At 38.5% G+C, this 25249-nt stretch overlaps 1 protein-coding gene across 2 annotated transcripts in view; it reads left to right on the top strand.

Annotated features, from left to right (window-relative positions):
• The first annotated feature begins 828 nt into the window (after positions 1-828).
• The window catches only part of insyn2a (inhibitory synaptic factor 2A), a 48926-nt gene continuing 24505 nt past the window's right edge, over positions 829-25249 (top strand). The window contains exons 1-2 of one of the 2 annotated variants that reach the window (XR_013818671.1): positions 829-4276; positions 5723-5753. Coding sequence is in view for 1 of the 2 variants with exons in the window: in XM_079846064.1 (XP_079702190.1) it covers positions 1509-2740; positions 14218-14289 (1304 nt within the window). In the remaining variant the exon portion in view is untranslated. Of the gene's footprint in view, positions 4277-5722; positions 5754-14217; positions 14290-25249 lie in introns of those variants that run through there. The other variant, XM_079846064.1, reaches the window with a different exon arrangement.

The raw sequence follows: 25249 nt of genomic DNA, 5'->3' as shown, positions 1-25249 counted from the left end.
GCACAGCTGAGTAAACCGTATGTGTGTCTCTTGAAGGCGGCTTTTGCTGCTCGCAAACAGACTCTTTTGAGGAGAAAGTGAATTGCCATTCATTTGCTGCCCTGATTGCACTCGCAATGCACGAATACACTGCAGGCTCGCTCTCGCTTGTATCTAAAGTAAATCATCAACACTATCATCCCTTACATGTATGTTACTGAACTAATGACATTGTAATCGGGCTAAAACGCATGCACTGGTTACTTTTCTTCCTGAACATGTGCGCACCTGAGTGTTGCTTTCACATTCACACGAATCACAACACAGTTCGAGAACAACCAAACTCAGGTTGTGGGTTCTCGGGGTCAGTACCTCAGTTCGCACCAAGCTCTGTGTGACAGCTTTCACATTAGCATTTCGAACTAAACTGCCAGTGTAAAAACGCCCTGAAACAAAAGAAGAACACATTGTCTCACACGCACACTGTAGACTTGCGTGGCATATAATGGTAACTTGGGGCAAATAACAGTCATATTTTCAGTATGTTACAATAATTATACGGCTTGAGTTAATATAGCCTATTCCTTAAAGAATTAAACAGTTTGTTATCATACAGATTGAGAGTGTGAATGGTCTCTCTCCCTCTCTCTCTCTGTTTATATGCGTGTAGCCTATACATGTGTGCAGGGGGAGGAGTTGCGATTTTCAAATAATAATCAAATAATAATTCCCAGTGATTTTTGAGTATTATTTTATCCCTAGTTAAAATGGCAATGAGAATGCTAAGCGTACCAGGAAAAAATAATTTGTCCCGGACCTCATCTGTGATAAAGGATAACAAATAAATGTGTAAGGTGGTGTATATATATAAAGGCATACACAAGAATTTGGTATACTAGTGGTTTATCTATCAAGAAGAAAATATACAGACTCAAAACGGATGCTCTCAAAAAGTAGAGCATCAAACACACCCCTATATTTTCACGTATCATGGCACTAAAAACAGGCAGTTTGACACACAGGCCTCGGAGGGAAGCTGGAAGTGTTTGTCAGGGTGATGATGCTGAATCACAGGGCAGACAGTGTCTCTCTTTCTATTAGTTAGCTGAGGTATGGTGAACTCCAGGGAGGCAGACAGACGACGCAGTTTCACTCCTATCATTCTCCCTGCGTGCGGTCGCTCCAGGAACACACGAGATTAAGAGATGCAATTAACTGTCAAAGACAAACAAGTCATGGTCTAAGACAACACTCATGAGATTGCTCCATAAATTTCAGCGCAAACAAGCCGAGCAGGTTAGCGAGGGAGATGACGCTAATTCAGTATATGAAACGTTCATATAGTCGGTGGATGAAGGATGTTGCAGCTGTGCCCTTTTGTAGTTACATGACTGATTATTTTCACATTTGTGTCAGATCATTTAAGCACAGATCTAATCTACTAAATTTGATGCCAGATACAGTTGCTAAAAGCAAATGCACCATTTGTTCAACTAATTATCTCCCAACCGTTTGTGTTTGCAGGAATCATGGTGAGCAAGGACGCTGGTAAATACATGCTCACCAACTCTGAGTCGGACTCAGAGGCAACAGCAGCCTCCATGGCCCTGGAGGTCAAAGGATCGTCAGACGAAAGCCGACATGTGCGCAAGCGCAACAAGGCCCTTCAGGTGCGCTTCAAGGACATCTGCGAGGCACAGAACGAGCAGGCCGCAGCGGCCCGTGGAGGGAAGCCGCTCTACAAGGTGGCGTACCGCAAGTACATGACCGTCCCAGCTCGCCGATCAATCCCCAATGTCACCAAAAGCACTGGAGTGCAAACGTCACCGGATCTGAGGAAGCGTTACCAGACTTTTCCGTTTGAGCGAAAGAAAGGACACACAGTCAAGCATGCTGCTGCGGTTGAGAGCTGTAAGGACCAGGACGATGGGTTCGCAATTGATGTGAAGAGGGCGAAAGCTACCGAGGCGGGCAGGGAGTGTGCACCCTCTCATAATCTGAGGAAAACAAGAGCATTAATGCATACCAGCAAGTGCGTCGCAACCATAGAGCAACATCCGCAAGCCAGGGAATGTCTGGAGAGAACAGATGGACTGTGCTCGGACGCTCTGGTCCTTCCCTGTCCGCAAGATGGGACCATAGCGGGAGCGGACCACTCGGATTATCAGATCTGTAGCGTCAGAAGTAAACAGAGTAAGGGCTTCCGGAGAGACTCTGAAACTCTTGATCGCTCAGGCAAGCTGCAGTTGCTTAACTCTGGGGAAAGTGGTGGGAATATTCTCCAGGACTCCTCCTCCAAAGTGACGGGACCCCTCGCATGGAACTCCCTCACGCAGGTGGAGTGCTTGGAGAGTCCAACCGAGCGCAGCAAGCGCAAGAAGGCACTGCAGCTCAACGGCCTGCAGTCACAGACGCTACCGCGGGCCAGTTGCACTACGCAGGTCCAGTGCCACGTGGGTACGCTGTCCGCTCGACCACTGCGGGCCATGGAGGAGGCGGCGGCAGCGGCAGCGGCTACGGCTACTTCGGTCTCCTCGACTGCCGTTCCCATGCCAGCACCTCCGTGCAGGGGCGGCACGGGAGCAGGAACTCTACAGACGGACAATGAGGCGTGCAAGCAGATAGTGCCTGTCAATCAGGATGGGGATGTTAAAGAGCAGCTCCAAGCCATGGAAAACATGATCAGCTCCAGCCAAGAAACCATTAAAGTGCTGCTTGGTGTCATTCAGGAGCTGGAAAAAGGAGAAGCTCATAGAGAAGGGTAAGACGCTGTACATTACCCGCATGCAAATAGTAACAATTGTACTAAGCAGTTCCACACGTTTCCCCAAACATATCAACTGCAATGTGTTGAAAGCACCAACAAGCTACAATGCACATTGTTCAGATGTTTATACACATGTATGCAATTGCATTGTGTGGTTCTCAAACTGACTGCTATAGTAGGTCTAATTAGGTTCATCTTTGGTTGGTTTGCAAACCTTTAAAGTTTAAGGGCAGCACTCTTCTATAAAAATGATATTGGGTGCAAGCAGATCTTACCATCGTTCCACACTGGTTTACCCAAACATCCACAACTCATGCCAACTACAGTGTGTTGAAAGCACTAACAAGCTGCAACGCACATGGTTCAGAAAGTTGACCAGAAGATGGATTACTTTGCTAGTCTATACATTTATGCATGGGATACAATAAACTATTTCAACACAGAAAACGTTACATCAGTCCCAAGCATTGTTTGGTTCTCAAACTGACTGCTGTAGTAGGTCTAATTAGGATGGATAAGTGCGTCTTTGGTTGGTTAGAAAGACTTTAAGGGCAGCCCTCTTTTTCATATTGACTTTTATCACCTTGGACTCAACATGGGAAATTTGCTGGAGGCCTTCTAAATACTATACTGTATTAATGATGCCAAAAGCCTTTTTACTTTCAAGAGCACCTATTTAATCTAACAACCGAATCAGCTCCGTGTCGGGGCAGATACATTTAGCAATGACAAATCTTTTTAAGAGAGGAGAGAAAGTGGATAAATTGTAGAAGCACCTCACAAAGGAGAGAAGATTTTGCAGTATATTTGGACGAAAAAGGACATTTTGTAGACACTAACTAGTAAGTTATACAAGCAGGAGTATTTATATGCATAACAACTGAATATTTACAGTCAGAGCCAATCAATGACAAACCAGATCATACCCACAGCAGGGCATCATGCAAATCTCCCTAAACTATCACTTTAAAATTTTCCAACACCACATTTATCTTTCTCCCACCCAGCTAGGCATAACAAACTGATTATTTCGGCATTTGCACACAGAACTGTACAACATTAAGTGAGTCTCTTATGAGGCGAGTTTGCATGAAATTTAGAGAAACACTATGATATTACAAGTCTAAATCTAATGTTTGAGACTGGTTGGGTTACGTGAGCAAAGTTGGAGTTTGCACAGGAAGCACACTCAATCTCCTGCATATTCACACACATATTTCCCTGAAGATGCTTCTGGATGTAAGCACTGGAACCCTGCCAGGATAGTGATTAAAAACGGCATTAATTACCTGCAAGACTACATGTCTGCTTTATATACTTGAAGCACAATTAAGGTCACAGCAAGAGGGTTTTCATAAACAACTGATCAAGAGGATGACATCATCATCATGATGATGTTTGAGAGATCATGAGCTCAACCACAAACTCTAAGAATCATGGGACAATGGTCCACCGCCTGAACAAATTATGCATAATATAAATGCATTATCCGCTGCATTAATGATGTTAGTGAGAATTTATAAAGCCTCAGTTAGGGATGGGCGATATGGACTTAAAAATGTATCCCGATATTTTCTAGTATTTATTGCGATAACGATATCAATGACGATAAATGTAGTATCATTCCCCATGTTTTTGGATACAAGTGAAAGCTGCATGCATTCTTGAGAGACTCAGAAAAACAAACAATGATCTAGTAAAACGTACCTGTCATCAAATAGGCTCCTATAATACATATATATATATATATATATATATATATATATATATATATATATATATATATATATATATATATATATATATATATATATATATATATATATATATATATATATATATATATATATATATATATATATATATATATATATATATATATATATATATATATACATATATATATACATATATATATACATATATATATATATACATATATAATTAATTATTTTATGTGAAATTCCACACCAGCCTTTTCAGAAATGGAAAAGTTGCAGATATAATTCTTCTGTAAAAGTGCAGGTAATGTTTAAAAATGTCTTCAGATTACAAAAAAGTTTAAAATAATGATTTAATGATAGAACTTCAGTAATTTGAGTAAAGATAATAATACCACGAATTCTTCTACTAATAAAAATAAACTGCACTAAGGATTAATGAGCTTCTGGGTTTATGAATATTAATCACGTTGTCAGCGCTCATTCAAACTGATTTGTTGAAATCAAAACACAGTAATAGGTGCGCGCCAGCCAATGAGATTCCCGTTTGTGCATTTGTTTCTTCCTGTTTCATGAAAGGCTGAATAATTCCAAATAAACGCCATTATTTTACAGGAAAATACAACAAAAGGATATTGTTTACATGTAGCACGTCAATTCTGTGTGGTATAAGACTCTCTCTCACTCTCTCTTTGAGTGTGTGTGAAACACTGAGCGCTCTCAGTCGCGCGCCTCACACTAGTGTTAAATGTGCGTCAAATACACTGCGCATTCATTGAGTTGAACTGAAATAGTTTGCTTTACCGATCGATTGAGACAGAGCGAATCTCTTAAGCGCTCAGTCCAAGTGCTCAGCGAGTGAAAATACATCTGTATGTACAGGTTCAGATTGCCCTCAGGTAGCCCCTCGTTTAGCTATGAACTCTTCAGCAGCTTCCGCCATAGTTGTTTTCGTTCTGCACGTGAGATGCGGATTCAGTGCCGCCGCTCCCATTGCGCTGCGCTTAGGGCACCGAGTGCTGCGGGGGCACCACAATAAAATTCTCTCTCCAACCCCCGTTCAGCCATACAAATTGACGAACGCAGCCAACGCGGCCATCATAAAGTAATAACGGCCAGCGGCGGCACTGTGCGGATGGGTCGCGCCATTAACTAGGCTTTATCGTTATTATCGCGGGAAGACAAATTCTTATCGTGGGGAGAATTTTTACCGGTATATCGCAAACGATAAGATATCGCCCATCCCTAGCCTCAGTGTATAAGCACTTATATAAACATCTAATGGTACGCGTCACAAAAATAAATACAGCTAAGCCTAGGTTTCAGAGAAGAAATCATAACCTCAGCAAAGGCCTCAGAGGTTTCTTATGGAAAATGCTTTTGCAGATATTACACTTAAAGTAATATTTTAATGTATTCTCAAGGCAGAGTTATCAATTCCCCAGCTCAGGTCTGAGAAAGTGCATTTTCTTGCATTCAATGCAGAAACAGTTAATGCTCGTGTGGATATGCAACATTAGTCTCATTCCACACACTCAGAAATGTCATTCGTGTGACAAAAGACAGTGTGACTGGAGGGCGTAGGTGAATTTATTCATAATTACATCTGTTACATTACCGCTGGCGTGATGTAGTACTATCTTTTCAATGTGTTCAAAAGCATGCTGCAGACAAACACACATGCAAAGAGGCGTTTGACTCAAAAAGATGCAACAGGATCAAAGAGAATGTTAGCGGTTGTGTAGCTTAACTCTACGCATCAGTAAAAAGTGTGGTGTGCATTACTTAATCAAAACCAACAAAATAGTGGAAACAAACAAACAAAAACAATATTTCCTAAAAACATGCAATAAATGAATGTCGTAATTACCATCATTTCGAGATGACACGTGACACTCTACATCACAGTGAATTTGTGTGTCAGTGAGTGAGTGAGTGTTTGAGTGAGTGTGTGTCTGAGTGAGTGTGTTTCAGTGTGTGAGAGAGTGAGAGTTTGAGTGAGTGAGAGAGTGAGAGTTTGAGTGTGAGTGAGTGTTTGAGTGAGTGTTTGAGTTTGAGTGAATGCTTGTGTGAGTGAGTGAGTGAGTGAGTGAGTGAGTGAGTGAGTGAGTGAGTGAGTGAGTGAGTGAGTGAGTGAGTGAGTGAGTGAGTGAGTGAGTGAGTGAGTGAGTGAGTGAGTGAGTGAGTGAGTGAGTGAGTGAGTGAGTGAGTGAGTGAGTGAGTGAGTGAGTGAGTGAGTGAGTGAGTGAGTGAGTGAGTGAGTGAGTGAGTGAGTGAGTGTGTGTGTGTGTGTGTGTGTGTGTGTGTGTGTGTGTGTGTGTGTGTGTGTGTGTGTGTGTGTGTGTGTGTGTGTGTGTGTGTGTGTGTGTGTGTGTGTGTGTGTGTGTGTGTGTGTGTGTGTGTGTGTGTGTGTGTGAGTGAGTGAGTGAGTGTTTGAGTGTGAGTGAGTGAGTGAGTGAGTGAGTGAGTGTCTGTTTGAGTGTGAGTGAGTGTGTGAGTGAGTGAGTGAGTGAGTGAGTGAGTGAGTGTCTGTTTGAGTGTGAGTGAGTGTGTGAGTGAGTGAGTGAGTGAGTGAGTGAGTGAGTGAGTGAGTGTCTGTTTGAGTGTGAGTGAGTGAGTGAGTGAGTGAGTGAGTGAGTGTCTGTTTGAGTGTGAGTGAGTGAGTGAGTGAGTGAGTGAGTGAGTGAGTGAGTGAGTGAGTGAGTGAGTGAGTGAGTGAGTGTCTGTTTGAGTGTGAGTGAGTGAGTGAGTGAGTGAGTGAGTGAGTGAGTGAGTGAGTGAGTGAGTGAGTGAGTGAGTGTCTGTTTGAGTGTGAGTGAGTGAGTGAGTGAGTGAGTGAGTGAGTGAGTGAGTGAGTGAGTGAGTGAGTGTCTGTTTGAGTGTGAGTATTCATCTGCCCACTGATAGCCATACATAAAATATCTACAGTGTTGCAGCAACATCTCAGCCGGATGACATGTCTATATATCATCATAACCAGCTGTTACTGAAATGTGAAGTGCATAACAATAATTATTTTCTGAGCTCAAAAAAATGGCTAGAAATTGCTCACCCATACTGGAAATTAGTTAGACATTAACAATGTTGTCACCTAAAGCTTTGAAAATAACTATTTCTGACAGTAACTGTTTCAATGTGCATCATTTAAATGGTAATAAATGCTATCTGCACAAATATGGAGCCCAATAATGAAGAGTCCTTTGTGGAAGAATTCAACTTGTGTCCCAAAGATCTTCCCTCGCTCTCTCTGTATACAACATTATTGACTTCCTTTTTACATTCCAACACATTGCCTGGCACCGGAGGGTTTGGTCTGATCACCACTGGCAGCCAGTGCCTTGTGACAAACATTATTCTGCCTTCTTCCTGCCCTCGTGTCCAACCCCAGGCTCACAGCAACAGTGCTATACATCACTGTCCCCATTAGGCACAGAAACTAGCCTCAGATAAACCCCACGCATCAGGAAACAGTGCTTTGCATGCTCTCATTAGGGCAAAATGGCTGTCTGTGTTCCGCTCTTTTTCACGATGAGCCCCGCAGTTTGACCTTTTAAGGAGGCAGGTGCAGAGCTCAGGGGTGGCGCCGAGCTGACATGCAGACAGACCGCCGTTAATGGCAGAGTGGGCCGCTCTTTGACAGCAGGAGAGGAGCTACTGCCCAAAATCAGCCAGTCTCAGACCAAAAACTGAGTCAGTCTCTCTCTGAGTCACAAAGGACCAGGGTGATTCGCTGCACAGTTCAGAAAATCAATTGTGACCTTAGATAGACTATCAAGCAGCCACAACTCTCTCTGACTGGAAAAAAAAGGATCGGGTTACAAATGCAAACTCCAGTACTCACCATTAACATGAAAGAAACATGGCCGAATCTCCGGTAAAACAAATTACATATAAATTATTCAATACTTAATTTTCTTTCTTTGAACTGATAGAGTCAAGTGTTTAGATAATCGATACGCAGACACAGTAATTTTTTCATTCCATTTTTGTTTTTTTGACAATAATTCCATATTACTAGTGACTAGTACTGTGATAAATGATCATAAAGTCTAAATATTTATGTAAGAAACATTAAAATAATGTGGCACGTTCAGTTTTTAATTGTAGTTATCTGCTCTCTAACTGAACGAAATGATTTTACTACATAAATATATCAAAACTGGGATGTAACAGACCCAGTTAGCGAGAGTAAAAAACTCTGGCATTTAGCTCTTTCAATGAAAGTCATCAACATTTTATGCCCAACAACTCTTTTGTTTGCTTTAACAAACTGAGGTATGAATTACCAATCGGCTTCATCACTCTGTCTCCTCTTCACCAATCAGCTGGTGTGTGTGGTGGGCGTTCTGGCACAATATGGCTGACGTCGCATCATCCAGGTGGATGCTGCACATTGGTGGTGGTTGAAGAGATTCCCCCCTTCCATGTAAAGCGCCTTGAGTGCCTAGAAAAGCACTATAAAAATGTAACTAATTATTATAATAATTACAAAATTTTCAGTACTAATCGACAGGATGCCAGAGATTCTGTCAAATCAGCTCAACTTGTATTCAAGCCGGAATATTCCAGTTACAGAGAGACGGACAGAGTATAGATGAAGAAACAGATCGACAGTACGAGAGAGACAGACAGATATGACAACACGCCTCAGAGCTATTGATCACTCCGTCGGCTTCCTGTCAGTCTGACATTGGCCCTCCATCGCAGGACAAGTCGGAGGGGTCGATGGGTCGCCTTCTTCCTGCCAGCAAAGCAATTGTTACGGCGACAGGCGGTAATTACTAATGTCAGCCAACAATGGAAGTGCAGCTTCTCGAATTTTCTGACTCCACGTCGCCACACAGACAAGAGTAGGACAGACCAAATGTAACCGCCACCGGCAGAGAAAACATGTAGACTAAAGGATATTTATGCTATTTGTTTTAACATTTATCAACGTTAGAAATATTCAGCTCGGTAACTGTCGCGTAATCCTGCTGGAGGGAGTAAACAGAGCAAACTCACAGCTAACGCAAACACAAGAGACGAAGAATCAGATTTAAAAACTGACTAGTGCTCACTGAGAGGAACACAACACTCGCTTCAGTTACCAGGCCAAACATCACCAATATACCTCCAAAACGCCAAGCTTCAAAGTTTTGCTGAATAAGATATTTATTCTCCAGTCATAATACCATTTTAGATTGATGAACTTCCCTACACAAAACTATTAACTTAAGAGACCTGAGAGCACGATATTAATTATAACTAGCAGGTTAGAAAATGAATGAGATGTTATACCGCTCTGACTGATTCACTTTTTTGGTTACACTTTAATTCGGCAAGGAAGCGAAAAAGTGACAGTACATTTATAATGTTCCAAGAGATTCATATTTCAAATAAATGCTGTTCTTTTGAACTTTCTACGATGAACTGATAATAATCATAAATGTTTCTTGAGCAGTAAATCAGCCTATTAGAATGAATTCTGAAGAATCATGTGACACTGAAGCGGTGTTCATTTCGTTGATGAAAAATTTGTGTCAGAATTTGTCAACGACATTTTTTCACTGACGAAAACTAGACGATAACTAAATAAAAACTAGTGTTGGATGACAAAAATTAGGAAAATCTACTGTCCTTTTCATCAACGTAATGAAACCCGAGATGGAAATGTTAGACAGGGACGATTAGGGAAGAGATCCAGTCAGAAATTATATCCTGTGCAAAAAAAAAGATGCTCACATTTGAATTATAACGTGCAGATCTAACTGATGGAAAACACAGCGCTGTTGTGCTTCTACAGTCAAATGTGATCATACACCATAACTATTTTTAAAATAAATAGCCTATATTTTAGTTCAATAATATTTATTGAATATTTTGAGGAGATCTTTTGGTACTAAATACTATTTGTGCAATACTTATGGTCCATTAATGACCACTTAAAACATTTTCTTCTAATATTTGTATTATTTATATTACAATTAGTGTAGTAATTAAGGTTAAAATATTGAATTCCAATGCAAAGAGGCAAATTAGAGTCATTTTGTGGCTGGAAAAATAAACATTTTCACTTGTAATGCCATTACCCACTGGGTGCCTGTATGGCTCTTTAATAAATATACATGTAGTCTAGTTGCTCAAAAAAGTATTGCAGATCATAACTGCTTACTTATTTGTGAAGTTTTGAAATGTTAATAATAGTGAATAGTAAAGAATGCAAGCAAATATAATATAACCCCAAAAAAGTTTAAAATAGTGCTAAAAGGCACACTTATTTTCCCTTACATGTACAGTAGGCTATATACATATGAATTCATACTGAATCAAGATCGAAATCAATATTTGTGCCCATCGTCTCATAAGCTAATGCTGATTTTAGGCATCTACGCAGTAAATCAACCAGTTAGCTATGGTGTTGTGGCACATACATTATGCAGGTTATATGTATTTTATGTAACTTATTTTGCCACAAAATATATTGAGTTTTCCTTTGACTAAAACTAGACTAAAATGACGAGACTTTTAGACGACTAAAACTTGACTAACAAAAAAAGATATGTGAATGACTAAATATGACTAAAACTAACAAAGACACTTGGCACAAGACTAAGACTAAATTAAAAATAGGTGACAAAATTAACACTAACAAGACTAAAACTAAAAACAATTCAGGTGACTAAAATATGACTGAAACTAAACCAAATTTTGCTGTCAAAATGAACTCTGCACTGAAGACTGGAGTTATGATGATGAAATTTTTACTTTAAATCACAGGAATAAGTTAAATTTCAAAATATATTTCTCATAGAAAACAGATCATTTAAATTGCAATAATATTTCACAATATTACGGTTTTACTGTATTTTTGATCAAATACATGCAGCGTTTATTAACAGCATAAGAGATTTCTTTTAAAAACATTAAAAAAAATGACTAAACCCAAACTTTTAAACAGTAGAGTGCATTTTTCCCCCTTTAATTCATCCTCAGGCAAACTTTCAGTTCACACTGAAAACTCACACGCACAACTTTGAGCAAGATATGAATAACTTTATCGTGGTGGAGCAGGAATCAGTGGACATTGAGGCTCAGTCACAGGAAAGTGTGCAAACCTCCAGTGAGTGACAGTAAAGTGACTATAATGAGATGCATTCTAGTATTATGTATAATTTATTCAGCAATTGAAAGGGGTTTTGTTTTTCATGCTGTTAAGAGTGCCGACGTGAAGCTGATTGCTGATGTACAAAACAGCAATGAAGTATTTCAGGAACACAGCTCGTCGCTTCAACAAACATTACACACAACTAGGCTGATTGTGATTTGCTTTGAATCAAATATTTACATGCAAAGCTCTACAGAGTAAAAATGACTCATAAAAGTGAAACTCAAAAACTAGAGGACAACATCCGAAAAGATCTGGCAAATGAAGAAACCTCAAGCTCTGGTTTAGTTAATGAACTTTCCGTTTTCCCCCCTGAGCGCAGTCTGTTTTAGGTGAGGATGATCGCATCAAGAAAATTCTAGCAGAAATGAAATAATCCCCCTCTGGTCCAACCCAGAGGATTTTGGGAAGGAATCAAGCTGAGGGTAGAGTCTCCATGTTCATGCCTGTGTACTAAATTCGTCCATGAACTCTACTGTCAGATCATATTCCATGTTTCTCTGCAGGCCGGAGGATAGTGTGAACATACAAACTACATGTGGAGTGAACATAGCCACATCTTTCTCTTGTTAGGCGATGTCAAATCATGTTCATGTGGACAGGGTCAAAGGTCAAAAGGGGTGATAGATTTTAAGCTCACTCCTGAAATGAAGGCTATTAATAGGCAGTGGACAGTGTTTTGTGGTGAGCTCAGAGTTACTGAAAATAAATAAAATAAACATAAAAATATAATAATTTATCACACATATTATATAAAACAGAATACAGTTGAATCATAATTTTTGTATCAGTAGAAACCTGGTAGTAAATTCAAATTATGGTACTTTCCCCCCTCATATCCCCCTGAGACTAGAGAATTATGCATTTTATTTCTGGAAAAAATCCTCCAATGATGCAAATATCGTCATTTTGCGTCATCTGAGGATTTTTTTGGCCAGAGGCTAGAGACTACAGGAGCTAGTTCCTCATGTTATCAACCCGCATTCCTATGAAAGTTTAGCTTCCATAGGCATGATCTGAAAATGCGCCAGACTGGACACGCATCATGAATGACTGCAGCGCTTACCTCAGCTCTGCTCAGCTCTTCGCTCTCGTGATGAATGAAATCTTGTTGTCTTTCATCCACGAGACAAAATTTTTTTTTCTGTCTTTTCTCAGTCTAGAAGGCACCAAATTCAAAAATAATTTCACATTTCTACTACATAAATGACCCAGTTTAAATACACATTCATCTCCCCAGCGCTGAAGTACCCCTTTAAATTATTATATAGGTTTATAAAATGTCTATGCAAATATTAAAAAAAGTGGAGTATCACATATCTTGCATCAATTATTGTAATTAATTGTGAAATTCACTATCTTGTGAAGATTTCATTACAGTCCGGATGCTTCCTTAAAGGGCACCTATTATGCAAAATACACTTTTACATGGTGTTTGAACATAAATGTGTGTCGGCAGTGTGTGCACAACCGCCCTATAATGGTAAAAATCTGCCAACTCATTTTTTAATCCCCATAAATCATCAGCAGTGTCTCAGAAGAAATGTTTTCTTATTAAAGCTACTGAAGTTATTCGGTCAAGAGCAGCGAGTAATTTTCTGTTTATCTTTTGTTGTTTGATTCATATTATCAGCATATATAGCAGTAGGTACTGTATATTACACTGATGTCACTATAATACACAGATCTAATACACACGTCATTTCTTTCCCTGCTGTTTATGTTCACAGACATAACCGACTATGTTTATGTGAACTTTGTGTGTATTTGACAGTTTAAGCGCAATAAGACGTACTCACGGGACCCTAACCCTGACATCCAGCTTTCTGTGTGCATGATTCGGGTGTGTGCGCTCAGAAAACCACAAATAAGAAGTTTAGACTGATATAGCTTTAAAACACATGCAGATAATAAACTTTCATGATGATCAACATAAGCATGACCGTGATAGAGATGATATTCAAAACCAAACAGAAGTTTTTTTTTGGCAGAGTATCAGAGGCACGAGCTGTAAAGGCTCCGCCCTCTTCTGGATAGGGGGTGGGGAGCAGCAGCTCATTTGCATTTAAAGATACATGCACGAAAACAGCATTCCACTCAAAAATGGGCATTTTCAACATGGTATAATAAATGATGTGTGGGGTATTTTGAGCTGAAACTTCACAGACACATTCTGAGACATAATAAGTCCCCTTTAAATGACAGCTGCCTGTGAAGACAGTAAACCCGCAGCAGCTCAATAGAGTCTGGATCAGAGCTATAGGCACACCTATCAGCACATTTTAGCTCCTGTAAGCAAACGAAAACAGCATCAAAAGCAGAACAAAGTTGTGCGTTGACATTTCTGCAGTGTCGCCGTACAAAAATTCCAAGGCCGTTTTGTTCTCTCATTTCTGATTACACTCACAAACACAGTCGGCGTCCTGCGTGTCCTTTGCAGAATGCCGGGTGGGAAGAATGCTAACATATCTTTCTCACTGCGTGTATTGACCGTGAGCTGATAATGAGGAACGACAGAGCGAACGAGGCAGGCAGCGAACGGGTAGGCGGAGCGGCCAAACAGCCTGTGTAATGACTCGTCCTCTCTCTTTATCTCCTCACAGGCTCTCCTATCGGACCGGACAGGACACGGCCAACTGCGACACGTGTCGGAACAGCGCATGCATTATTTACAGGTTGGTTGCTGTATTTTGTGCAAAGCCAGAGCATGTGAGCTACAACTGCATTCTGCGCTATTAAAGATCAACTGCAGCCTAATCAGAGATTGTGTGAGTAATGAACAAGATAAAAGAGAGGAAATACTCTTACTGACAGGAGAAGATTAAGGACCTTAGTGAGACACCCTCATCAAAGAGCACGGGACAACATTCTTTAAGGAATATCTCTTTCAAATATGAAAAGTCATATCCGATCACATCTGCATGATGATATTTCTTCTGTGGAATCTTTATGCAGCTCTTCTGCATTTATCAGCAGTTCGTAATACCTTACAGCCTGACAAGCCAGACCCACATCCAGGTGTTGGGTCTGGGAACACACCATTGGCAGGGCTCAATCCGAGGGGCGGGATAAACGGCTGTCTTTCAAATTCCCTCTGCACGCAATAGGATAGCGCCACAACCAACCAGAGCAACGAAGAAGGTGAAGCGGAGCTAGTTGATAGATTAAACTTTCGCCGTATCCGGTCGGCAAAACTCTGAAAACATCTTCCTTTGTTAAGAATGACTTCAGTGCCGTTCTTTGTTCTTTTCTCAAAGAAAAGCTTAACTCCAAGTCTTCCAGAGTCACGGCCAAAGCCGATTCGAAAGACCGCTGTTCGCCAGCTTCTTTGTTTATAAGTAGCACGCAGAACCGCCGCAACTCTGCCGTCATTATGTTAAGCCCGCCCACCGACTCTATACACGATGTGATTGGCCAGATTAGAGTTTGTTTTTTTCCAGCTCGCAAGCCAACGGAGAGTTGCTAGACGCCCCGGCTGCAAATAAGATTTGCTCCCGCTAGTGTGCGTCTAGATTTCTAGGCTAAATAACTTAAGTACAAGAAAACATCCTTAAAGTACAATAAAAGTGTCCATACGACTTGTGCAATAAATTCGAAGTCTTCAAAAAAAAGCAATAAGCTAATCATTATGCACAGACTATCTTCTCCACTGTAGCTAGAAGCTAGAATAAAAAGAATTAAAAACAACTGAAAAAAATTTGTTTGGCTATTGCACAACAGATATACTTGAAAAGCAGCACTGCATAAGGTATTACAATTTTATTTCATTTATTTTAATTATAAACCAACTAGATAAAACAAGAAAATCTGCCATCTACACAAGCTAAAATCAGCATGAAAACATCTTTATTATACATGTTATATGAAATACTTAACACAATATTTAAATCACTGATCAGGCAAAACATTATAACCGGTGAAGTGAATAACGCTGATTATCTCTTCATCACAGCACCTGTTAGTGGGTGGGATATATTAGGCAGCAAGTGAACATTTTGTCCTCAAAGTTGATGCGTTAGAAGCAGGAAAAATGGGCAAGCGTAAGGAGTTGAGTGAGTTTGACGTTTCTCCAAAACTGCAGCTCTTGTGGGGTGTTCCCGGTCTGCAGTGGTCAGTCTCTATCAAAAGTGCTCCAAGGAAGGAACAGTGGTGAACCCGCCACAGGGTCATGGGCGGCCAAGGCTCATTGATGCACGTGGGGAGCGAAGGCTGGCCCGTGTGGTCCGATCAAACAGACGAGCTACTGGAGCTCAAATTGCTCAAGAAGTTAAAGAGCACCTATCATGGAATTTTGAAATTTACCTTTCATGTAGTGTGTAACATAGATCTAAGTGAACAAAAACATCCTGCATAGTTTGAAATATGACAGTGCACCGCATATATAGTTATTTTCTTTCAAAAGTAAGAGTCGACTCTGAGTCATTTTTAAGAATCGTTAGAAGACCGAAGCTTTTTCTCTGACTAGATGACGTCAACTTGTCAAGTTATTTGAATATGATACGCCCACTTATTGCGCTCCAAGACGCCAGTGAAAACTAGAAAACATGGCGACGAGACACTGTGTTCTGAAGTGCGACTCAAAAGCAAACTTTTTTCATCTGCCCAAGGATGAGCATTTGAAGACTAAGTGGCTTGAAGACAAACCATACATTGTCGCGATTGTGTGTTTATTTAATCGTCAAATGTCTCTATTTGCCTGTTTCGCGATCTCAGGAAGCTTTTATTATGGACTTCTATTATGGCACATGGTATCTTCTTCGTCTATCTGTACCATACATGGACTACATGTGCACAGAGCGCCCTCCGGCTGCCAGGATGAATTGAAAACAACAAGAGACATCTGCGCATTTTGAGGAAGTATTGAATAAAAAATACTCCTCTGTTTAGAAATTTGACACAGACATATGAGAATCTATCAATATGTCTCCTCATCTGCACACTTTTGAACTAAAAGCCCTGAGGGATGTTGATTTGTCGCGAGTCTCCGTGAGGAGAATAGAGGAGTTTTTTTATGAATGAGATCAGCTGAGGCTCATATTTCAATCAAACGGTTTTCATATTCATAACTCCTGACAAATATTAACAAATTACTGTCACTATAAGACTTTGATGGGCGTTCCGTTTCCGAAAATATCTGCACAGACTATACCAATCACAACTGACTGGGTCATTGGACCAATCACCGCAGATGAGCGTCACGTAAAGGCGGGGTTTTGAAAAGTGAATCACTAAAGGAATCATTTGAGAATCGCTGTCAAAACAGGTAAAAATAAATGCACATTATAAGAAAACTAAAGTCTTTTTTGTCATTGCATGCATGCAAAACTGTTGTTGAAGACTTCTAAAACAATATTTGGAACATTTGAAATGCCATGATAGGTGCTCTTTAATGCTGGTTCTGATGGTCAGAATACACAGTGCATCGCAGTTTGAGTATGGGGCTATTCTTTTTTATTTTAATCATTTATATTGCACCACATCTGCAGTGTATGCACAATCATCGTATGTGGAAAAAGTTGCATAACATTTATTTATTTATTTATTTATTTATACATTGAAAAAAATAGCCTTATGCTCAATAGTAAACAAGTTTGGAATGGCATGACAGAGTAAATAATGACAACTTTTATTACAGTTGACTTCAGGATCTCTCCCGCAGCTGAGAATCTGTGTCTGTACCGCACTTCTTAAAAGGTACAGGACAAACACAAACAATATGTAGTGAACACCATCCTATCATTTCAGAGCAGCTGAGTGAACTTAAGTGAGATGCACTCATTCTGCAGAAGGAGCCCGAGCAGAAAAGTGCGTCTGAGTTGTAAAGGTCAGACTGTTAAGCGTTTCTCAGAGTGTTTTTTTTTTTTTGTCTCCGGTGGGCGGATGGCCATCTTAAAGTGCAATGAGAGCTAAAGTGTGTGCATAAGGGAGTCTGGGTAATTGACAGGTAGTAATCTCCAAAAGATCTTGTTGTGCAGAATGCAAGATTCCTTACAGAAAGTGTTTCACAAGACTTGAAAGCACGTGAGTCATACCAATGACTTCTACGTCGCCCGTTGGGCTTTTTTTTTTTTGGAAGAACTAGCCATTTAACATGCATGCAAACTCGAAATAAAAGAAATATACAGCCTGATTTATTCTGATGTAGAGCATAAACAGAAGAAAATCAACCTGAGAAGCGTCTCAGAGGACAGCTAAGCAGTGCTGTAGATAGAAAGCGTCAAAGTGACATCCGCGCTCCTGTGAGAAGATCAGCCTCCCTGCAGAAGACGAGCGACAGACACACAATCAAATTTAGCAGCTCTCTTTGAAGCGGCGGGAAGGATTAAACGCAATCTAATTACACGCAGCCCAGTGAAAACACTCGACAGGAGAGAGAACCGATCTCCCTGGATGAGCCGAGCGGCATAAAGTCAGGAAGCAACATGCTCGACGGATCCTTTCATTGGCTGTCTATTCCATTCATGTCAGTGAATTGATTCGTTTGAATAGTTCGAGCCAGTGATGCTGTTTATTAGTTAGTTAATATATATAATGAAATACAGCACTATATTATATGGGGAATATTTATGCAAGACAAGTCAAGTCACCTTTATTTCTGTAGCTCTTTTCACAACACGGATTGCTTCAAAGCAGCTTTACAGTGATGATAGGAAATTAATTTTGTTTTAGATGAAAAGCTAAAGTAAGTTTTTGATTGATTAATTACTGTTGTAAAAACGTACAAAATGTAAAAAAACAACTATATATATATATATATATATTGCACAAAATGAAAACAATGTAAATATTTTCATTATTATGTGAATCAAAAAATTAAAAGCGCATTTAAGAAAATATCAGCATGATTTCATCTCTTAAATGTCTTAATTTAGACTTTTTAAAAATCTAAATCCAGGTTCTTCTCTCATAACTAGGACTTTTAAAATCATATTTTCAACATGTTATCTTATAATTATGACTTAGCATGTCTTATTTTTTACTTTTTATCTCACTATTATGACTTTTAATATCATATTTTTGACTTTTTATATAATAATGAGGACATTTAAAATCATATTTTCAACATTTTATCTCTTAATTATGACTATGGTAACTGAAATGAGCTGATCAGTAATATAGTTGAATATTTAGTGTCCCCAAGACAAAGACAAATCTATACATTTATAAATATATACATAGTAAGGTGTTTTATAATAAATAATGTTGGTCATACTTTAGAATAGGTTTTAATTCTCACTATCAACTATGACTTTTGGCTCAAACTCATAATTACTGCTTATGAATAGTTAGCAAGGTAATTGTTAAGTTTAGGTATTGGGTAGGATTAAAGGACGTAAAATATGATCTTGCACTTATAATACTTTATAAGTACTAATAAACACCCAATATCCTAGTAATATGCATGGTAATAAAATTGGACCCTAAACTTACCTAAGTGTTACAATAATTTATGTAAATACTTGAAAATTTTAAATTATATTAATATTCCAAAAATAAATATAATATTTATATATTAACATAATTAAATACTGCATTATATAAATGTATTAATATAAATATATACAACGTGCTGTCAATCAATAAAAGAAATCACTAATTAATCAGCATTTTTTTTCTGTAATTAATCACGATTAATCGCAATTAAAGAGTTTTTTATGTAGTAATTTGTAATAAAAAGCTATCAATTTCAACATCAGGCTTTAAAAAATACTTTTAATTTAAGTAAACTTAAAACACTCTTCACATAAACCCATTATAATAAATGTCCTTTACCTGTGGCCTTCATATAATCAATATACAGAAATTGAATAAAGTTGTCAAACACATAAATTATAAGTTAAATAGATTAATTCTTATTAAAGCTACAGTTTTCTCTATGATTAACACCAATGACAGTCATCACAGGACCTAGTTTATTATGCTACTGTCACTTTAGGACCTGCCACTGCCGAACATGACGCATTTAAAAATATTACTTGGCGTAGGCCTACTCTTGTTTACACCAAAGACATACAGAATGGCTTCACATCCACATAAATCATGCTAATAGAGTTCAGTCTGAAGGAGCTAAAGTGTTCTACTTAGCGTAATATGGTAGGGAGGAGAAATCTCATGACACAAACCGCAAGAGCTCAGATCCCTGTTCAGTCTCAGCAGCGGCTCTGGATGAATCTATGTTTGTCGTTCAGAATCAGGCTGTGTTCCAGAACCTATGAGCTGCCTACTCAGAGATTTAAGGCAACATAAGCGCGCATGCAACATGAAGGCAGCTCTAAACCATTTGAAGCTAAATTATTCACTTGTTTTGGACAAATTCAAGCCTTTGGCACAAGGCAGCGTTGGTAGTGTTAACTAAGACTTAAATTGTTTTCTGTAATTGAAATAAAGCTGAAATTAAATACAATATAAGTATTTAGGGATGCACAATATTGGATGTTTGCCAATGTCCGAAATGCGATATTTTTCAACTCATTTTAGCCGATGCCGATACCGATAAACGCTTATTTTTTCCCTTTATTTGGGAAAAAAAACCACCATTTTGAGCAAATACTTCCATTCTGGTTTCAGATTTCTGAGGTCTCCTTACAAAAAGGATACTTGTTAAAGATAAATAAATGTTAATAAAGTTATTTTTATAAAAAGGAGTATATTAAAAGCTCTCAAAATAATAATAAAGTCAGTAACTTTTCACCCCAGACTGATGCAATTGTAACTTAAATATTGTATTTTTGGATTTAACGTTTGTGCACATGAAGTGGGCTGACTTTAGCTTCAAATAAACAGTTCTACAATTATTTTTCATCACCCATTTCGTACAATTGTATTACAGATTAATAAACTGTATATAAAAGTATTTAATTCACAAGTGTCATGCTTGTGATTTATGAAGTCATTACTGCTTTTTTTATTCAGAAAAAGAAGTAACTTCAAGTTATTTGTGTATTCTACTTTTCATTTTATTACTGTAACAACAGCGCCTCCACTAAATATATAAAACATTCTAGCGGGCGGACACTAGGACCTGGAGGAGCTTCTGCTGCTGTGGAGAGTGGGGAGTCACTGTTGATGGTCACGAACACGCATTCACAAATTCAAGGCCGCATTTAAAAACTGTCAATAGATTCAAGATTCAAGATTCAAGAGTTTTATTTGTCACATACACAGTTATATACACAATATACAACTGGCAGTGAAATGTAAACAGGTCCGCTCCATGGACAGTGCAAATAACAGTTACAAGAAATTAAAATAGAAATAGAATAAAATTAGAATAAAAAGTATTAACATAAGTAGAATTATAAATAAATCAAGTAAAAGATAAAAATAGGAAATAAGATAAAATAAAAATATAAAAAATATAAAAAATATGTGGATATGATAAGTGAGATAAACTGTGGACTTAAAAATAAGTGGTTAACATAAAATATATATATATGTATATATAAAGAAGTATAATGTGCAAGGTTTATTACAGGTTGTTACGCAGTAACAATAGGAAAGTAAAGTGCAGTGCAATTGCAGTATGTGGATGTTAATGTTAAAAAACCGTATGTTTATGCGTGTGCGGGGTGAAGTGAAGTCACGTGACTGAGTTCAGGAGTCTGATGGCCTGGGGGAAGAAACTCCTCCTGAGTCTTTCAGTCTTTGCCATCAGAATATAAAATCACCAAACATGCAGTGTATTTGCTTGTTGACATACAAGTTCACTTCAAGAATGAGCCCACTGCTGACATGATCATATCGCTACAGCACTCCTTGCACGTGAGTTATTGCAGGCGAGGCGCATATCAACACGTTATCATATCGACAAGGCATATCGGCATATTTTTTTCATATGTCGATGTCGTGCGATAATATAGTGCATCCCAATAAGTATTAGATGCAAACTAAAAACCTTAACAGTAGATTTAAAAATGTTGCCTTGGTTTCTAATAAAGAAAAGATGATTCATCTATATTTAATTTATTATTTATGCAGTAAAGAAAGGTGTTTGATAACTATTACATTTCTGTATATGTCTAACAGGGAAGGCCACAGGTAAATATAACATTTATTATAATGGGTTTATGTAAAGATTATTTTAAGTTCACTTACATTAAAAGTAGTTTTTTTTAAAGCCTCATAAATGTTGAAATTGGTAGCTTTCATTTATACTGTAATGTAATGTCATCCATTTTTCATAGAAACATCAGTGATACTGGCCTTCATTCATAAAAAGATACCATTACAACACATATTCAAAATATGATGTCTTTAAATTGTTTTACATTAATTTGGAGTTACTGAAAATGAAAAAAATATTAAAAACTATTTAAAACTTGCGATTAATCGCGATTAATTACAGAAAACAATGCAATTAATTAGTTATTAATTAATTAGTTAATTATTTTTATTGATTCCCAGAACTAAAAAATTGTATATGCATTTTACATGGACACTGGCAAGGCAGGAATGTGTGTAATCTTAGCATAGGAAGCACTGCAAAATAAAAAAAATGAAATAAAATCATCCAAGATGGCGGAAGAATATACAGAAATGCTGCTTTATATACATTTATTAATATAAATATATACAACGTACTGTCAATCATCATGATTAAAAACAGAGTTTTTATATTGTATAAGTTGTAATAAAAAGCTATCAATTTCAACATTAGGCTTTAAAAAATACTTTTAATTTAAGTGAACTTAAAACTGTAATTTACTGTAAACTGTAAAAAAAAGAAATAAAATCATCCAAGATGGCGGACGAACATAGAGAAATGCTAATTATTAATATTATGTGATACTTGCAAATGCACAGTATTAAACAAAAATGAAAAATAGCTAAATCTAATTAGCATGACTTTTTCATGCCAAGTAGAGCATCACAGAATTAGAACAGCAACAAGCTTGTGTCAGACAAGCACTGTGTGTGTGGCGTATCATGAAAAATGCCATTTCTGTGCTCATTCCTTCAGAATGGGTGCGAACATGGCCAGACATTTTAAACGGATGCGTTGATGTTAGGTATGAGGGTTTATTTCAGGTACCTACCCATGCATACAGCAGACAGCAAGACGGCTCAGTGGGTTTTGGAGCCGAGCCACTGTTTCAGACTTCAGTTCCAGTTTAACCTTCTGCATCCCTTCATTTCCTGCATCATTATCCCTTCATCATTCCGTATTACTCCTCTGTCTGGCATACACTCACTCTAAAGGATCTTCCCATGGCTGACATTCTTAAAGGAATGTTCCAGGATCGATACAAGCTAAGCTCAATCGACAGCTTTTGGGACACAAGATCGATTACCATAGAATAAAAGTTTGCCTCGCCAGCATCGGAAGAGTTTGAAGGCTGAATTATGAAGCTTACATTTTTGTTCAAGTATTCCCAAGCAGAGTGGCTTGCGGAGTTGCCTTGCTCTACCTGCAATTTTTGGGAGGAGTGCATCATTTTCTGTGTGAAATCTGTTATTCTTATGAAAAAATACACACAAACAACTTCAATTAATTTCATTTTGTTCCCTCCCTGGGGTGATTGCTAAACTCAGGAGAGGGAAGAAACCGTGCGCCCATAAAAGCGGATTTAGGAGCATTCAATTTATTTAAATTCGAGCTGCTCCAAGCTAACATTCTTCTTCTGCACTTTGTTCTCCCGGTAACCATGTCATCGCGTTTCATCACACTAGACTGCACTTCCTAATGTGGCCGTCCGGATGGGATACAGATCTCCCAGGGTCTATTTGGAGGGAAAATAACTGCTTAATAGTCAGGGCTTAAAGGGATCACAAAACAAATCTGTTGGGGACCACAAATTCTACCGGGCCTAATATGCTTAAGGCAAGCCTCACTTTTGTTACGGCTTAACTTAGGGTTAGTGATCTGAACAAACAGGCTCAATATTAAGCATTGGTGCATGACGCATTCCTCCGTTTGTGATCTAGACATTAACAATAAATGAACTTGCTACGATTTAGTCTCTTATTTTACTCCCAGTACACTATGCAATGTGCACAAATTGTACCCTCAAAGCAATAACTTTACCTCTTCTACATAAAATCACATTTTTTGTATAGCGCTTTATACAATAGGAACAGTAGCAAAGCAGCTTCACAGTATTAACACAATCAATGATGTAAACATCAGAGATACATTATGCTATAAAGCAGCTTTAGCAAAACAACAGTGCCATTATTCAGCTCAACGCAGTTAAGTGTTGATTCATTCAAGGTACAGTACTAATATAAAGAGTGTACATTAGTATCTTAAAGGAAAACTCCACTTTTTTTGAAAATAGGTTCATTTTACAAGTCCCCTAGAGTTAAATAGTTGAGTTTTACCGTTTTTGAATCCATTCAGCCGATCTTTGTATCTGGCGGTAGCCCTTTTAGCATAGCTTAGCATACCTCATTGGTTCTGATCAGGCCATTAGCATCTCATTCAAAAAATTACCATAGACACTTTCAATATTTTTCCTATTTAAAACTTGACTCTTCTACAGTTACATTGTGTGCTAAGACCAATTGAAAATTAAAAGTTGCGATTTTCAACACCTATATGGCTAGGAACTACTTTCTCATTCCTGCGTAATAGTCGCGGATCTTCGCGGCCGTACCATGGCTGCAGCGGCGCAATGATATTACAGCGTCTGAAAGTAGCCCAGCTAGGTAACTTTAAATGTGACCGGCTCTAAGTTCGTGTAGTTGCAGAGAAAGTTTCAGGCTTGCAGCCGACAAATTGTGTTGTGGATTTACCTGCGTGATTAGCCATGGTTCTGTGTGTTGTAAAGGGCTGTGATAGTAAGTCGAAGGTGTAACTACCACCATGTTCCACAGAATACCAACGAATCATTGCGCCACTGCAGCCATGGTACTGCCGCGAAGATCCGCACGCGGCTATTACGCAGGAATGAGAAAGTAGTTCCTAGCCATAGGTGTAGAAAATCGCAACTTTTCATTTTCAGTTTGTCTTAGCACACGATGTAACTGTAGAAGAGACAAGTTTTAAATAGGAAAAATATTGAAAGAGTCTTTGGTCATTTTTTGAATGAGATGCTAATGGACTGATCAGAACCAATGAGGTATGCTAAGCTATGCTAAAAGGGCTACCGCCAGATACAAAGATCGGCTGAATGGATTCAAAAACGGTAAAACTCAACTATTTAACTCTAGGGGACTTGTAAAATGAGCCTATTTTCAAAAAAAGTGGAGTGTTCCTTTAAGGTAACATTATGCTCTTTTATAATAATTATATGCACCTTGATGGGTAGATAAGGTCCAAATGCCCCGTCCCAATTCACACACAATCCATCCTAAATAGCATTTGAAATGAGAAGGGATGGCTCACCTCGCATGAATTACTCACCCTCATGTCGTTTCAAACCCACAAGACCTTCATTCATCTTAGGAACACAAATGATGAAATCCGAAAGCTTTCTGAACCAGCCATAGGCAGCAACGTCAATGCAACTTTCAAGGCCCAGAAAGGGAGTAAAGTAAAGTAATTTTATGCGAAAAAAAATAAATAATCATTTAATAGAGAGCCGGCGTTCTGACGTAGAACTCGCTGCACTGTATTTACTACGTGAACCACGTAGGAGGCTGACATTGAAGAGAAGAAGTTGTTGCATTATATCATTATTTCATTATAAGTAT

The sequence above is a fragment of the Gobio gobio genome (assembly GCF_949357685.1).
Source record: "Gobio gobio genome assembly, chromosome: 20".
Classification (NCBI taxonomy): domain Eukaryota; kingdom Metazoa; phylum Chordata; class Actinopteri; order Cypriniformes; family Gobionidae; genus Gobio; species Gobio gobio.
The sequence above is the reverse complement of the archived record's forward strand: the minus strand, read 5'-3'. Positions and strand labels throughout refer to the sequence as shown.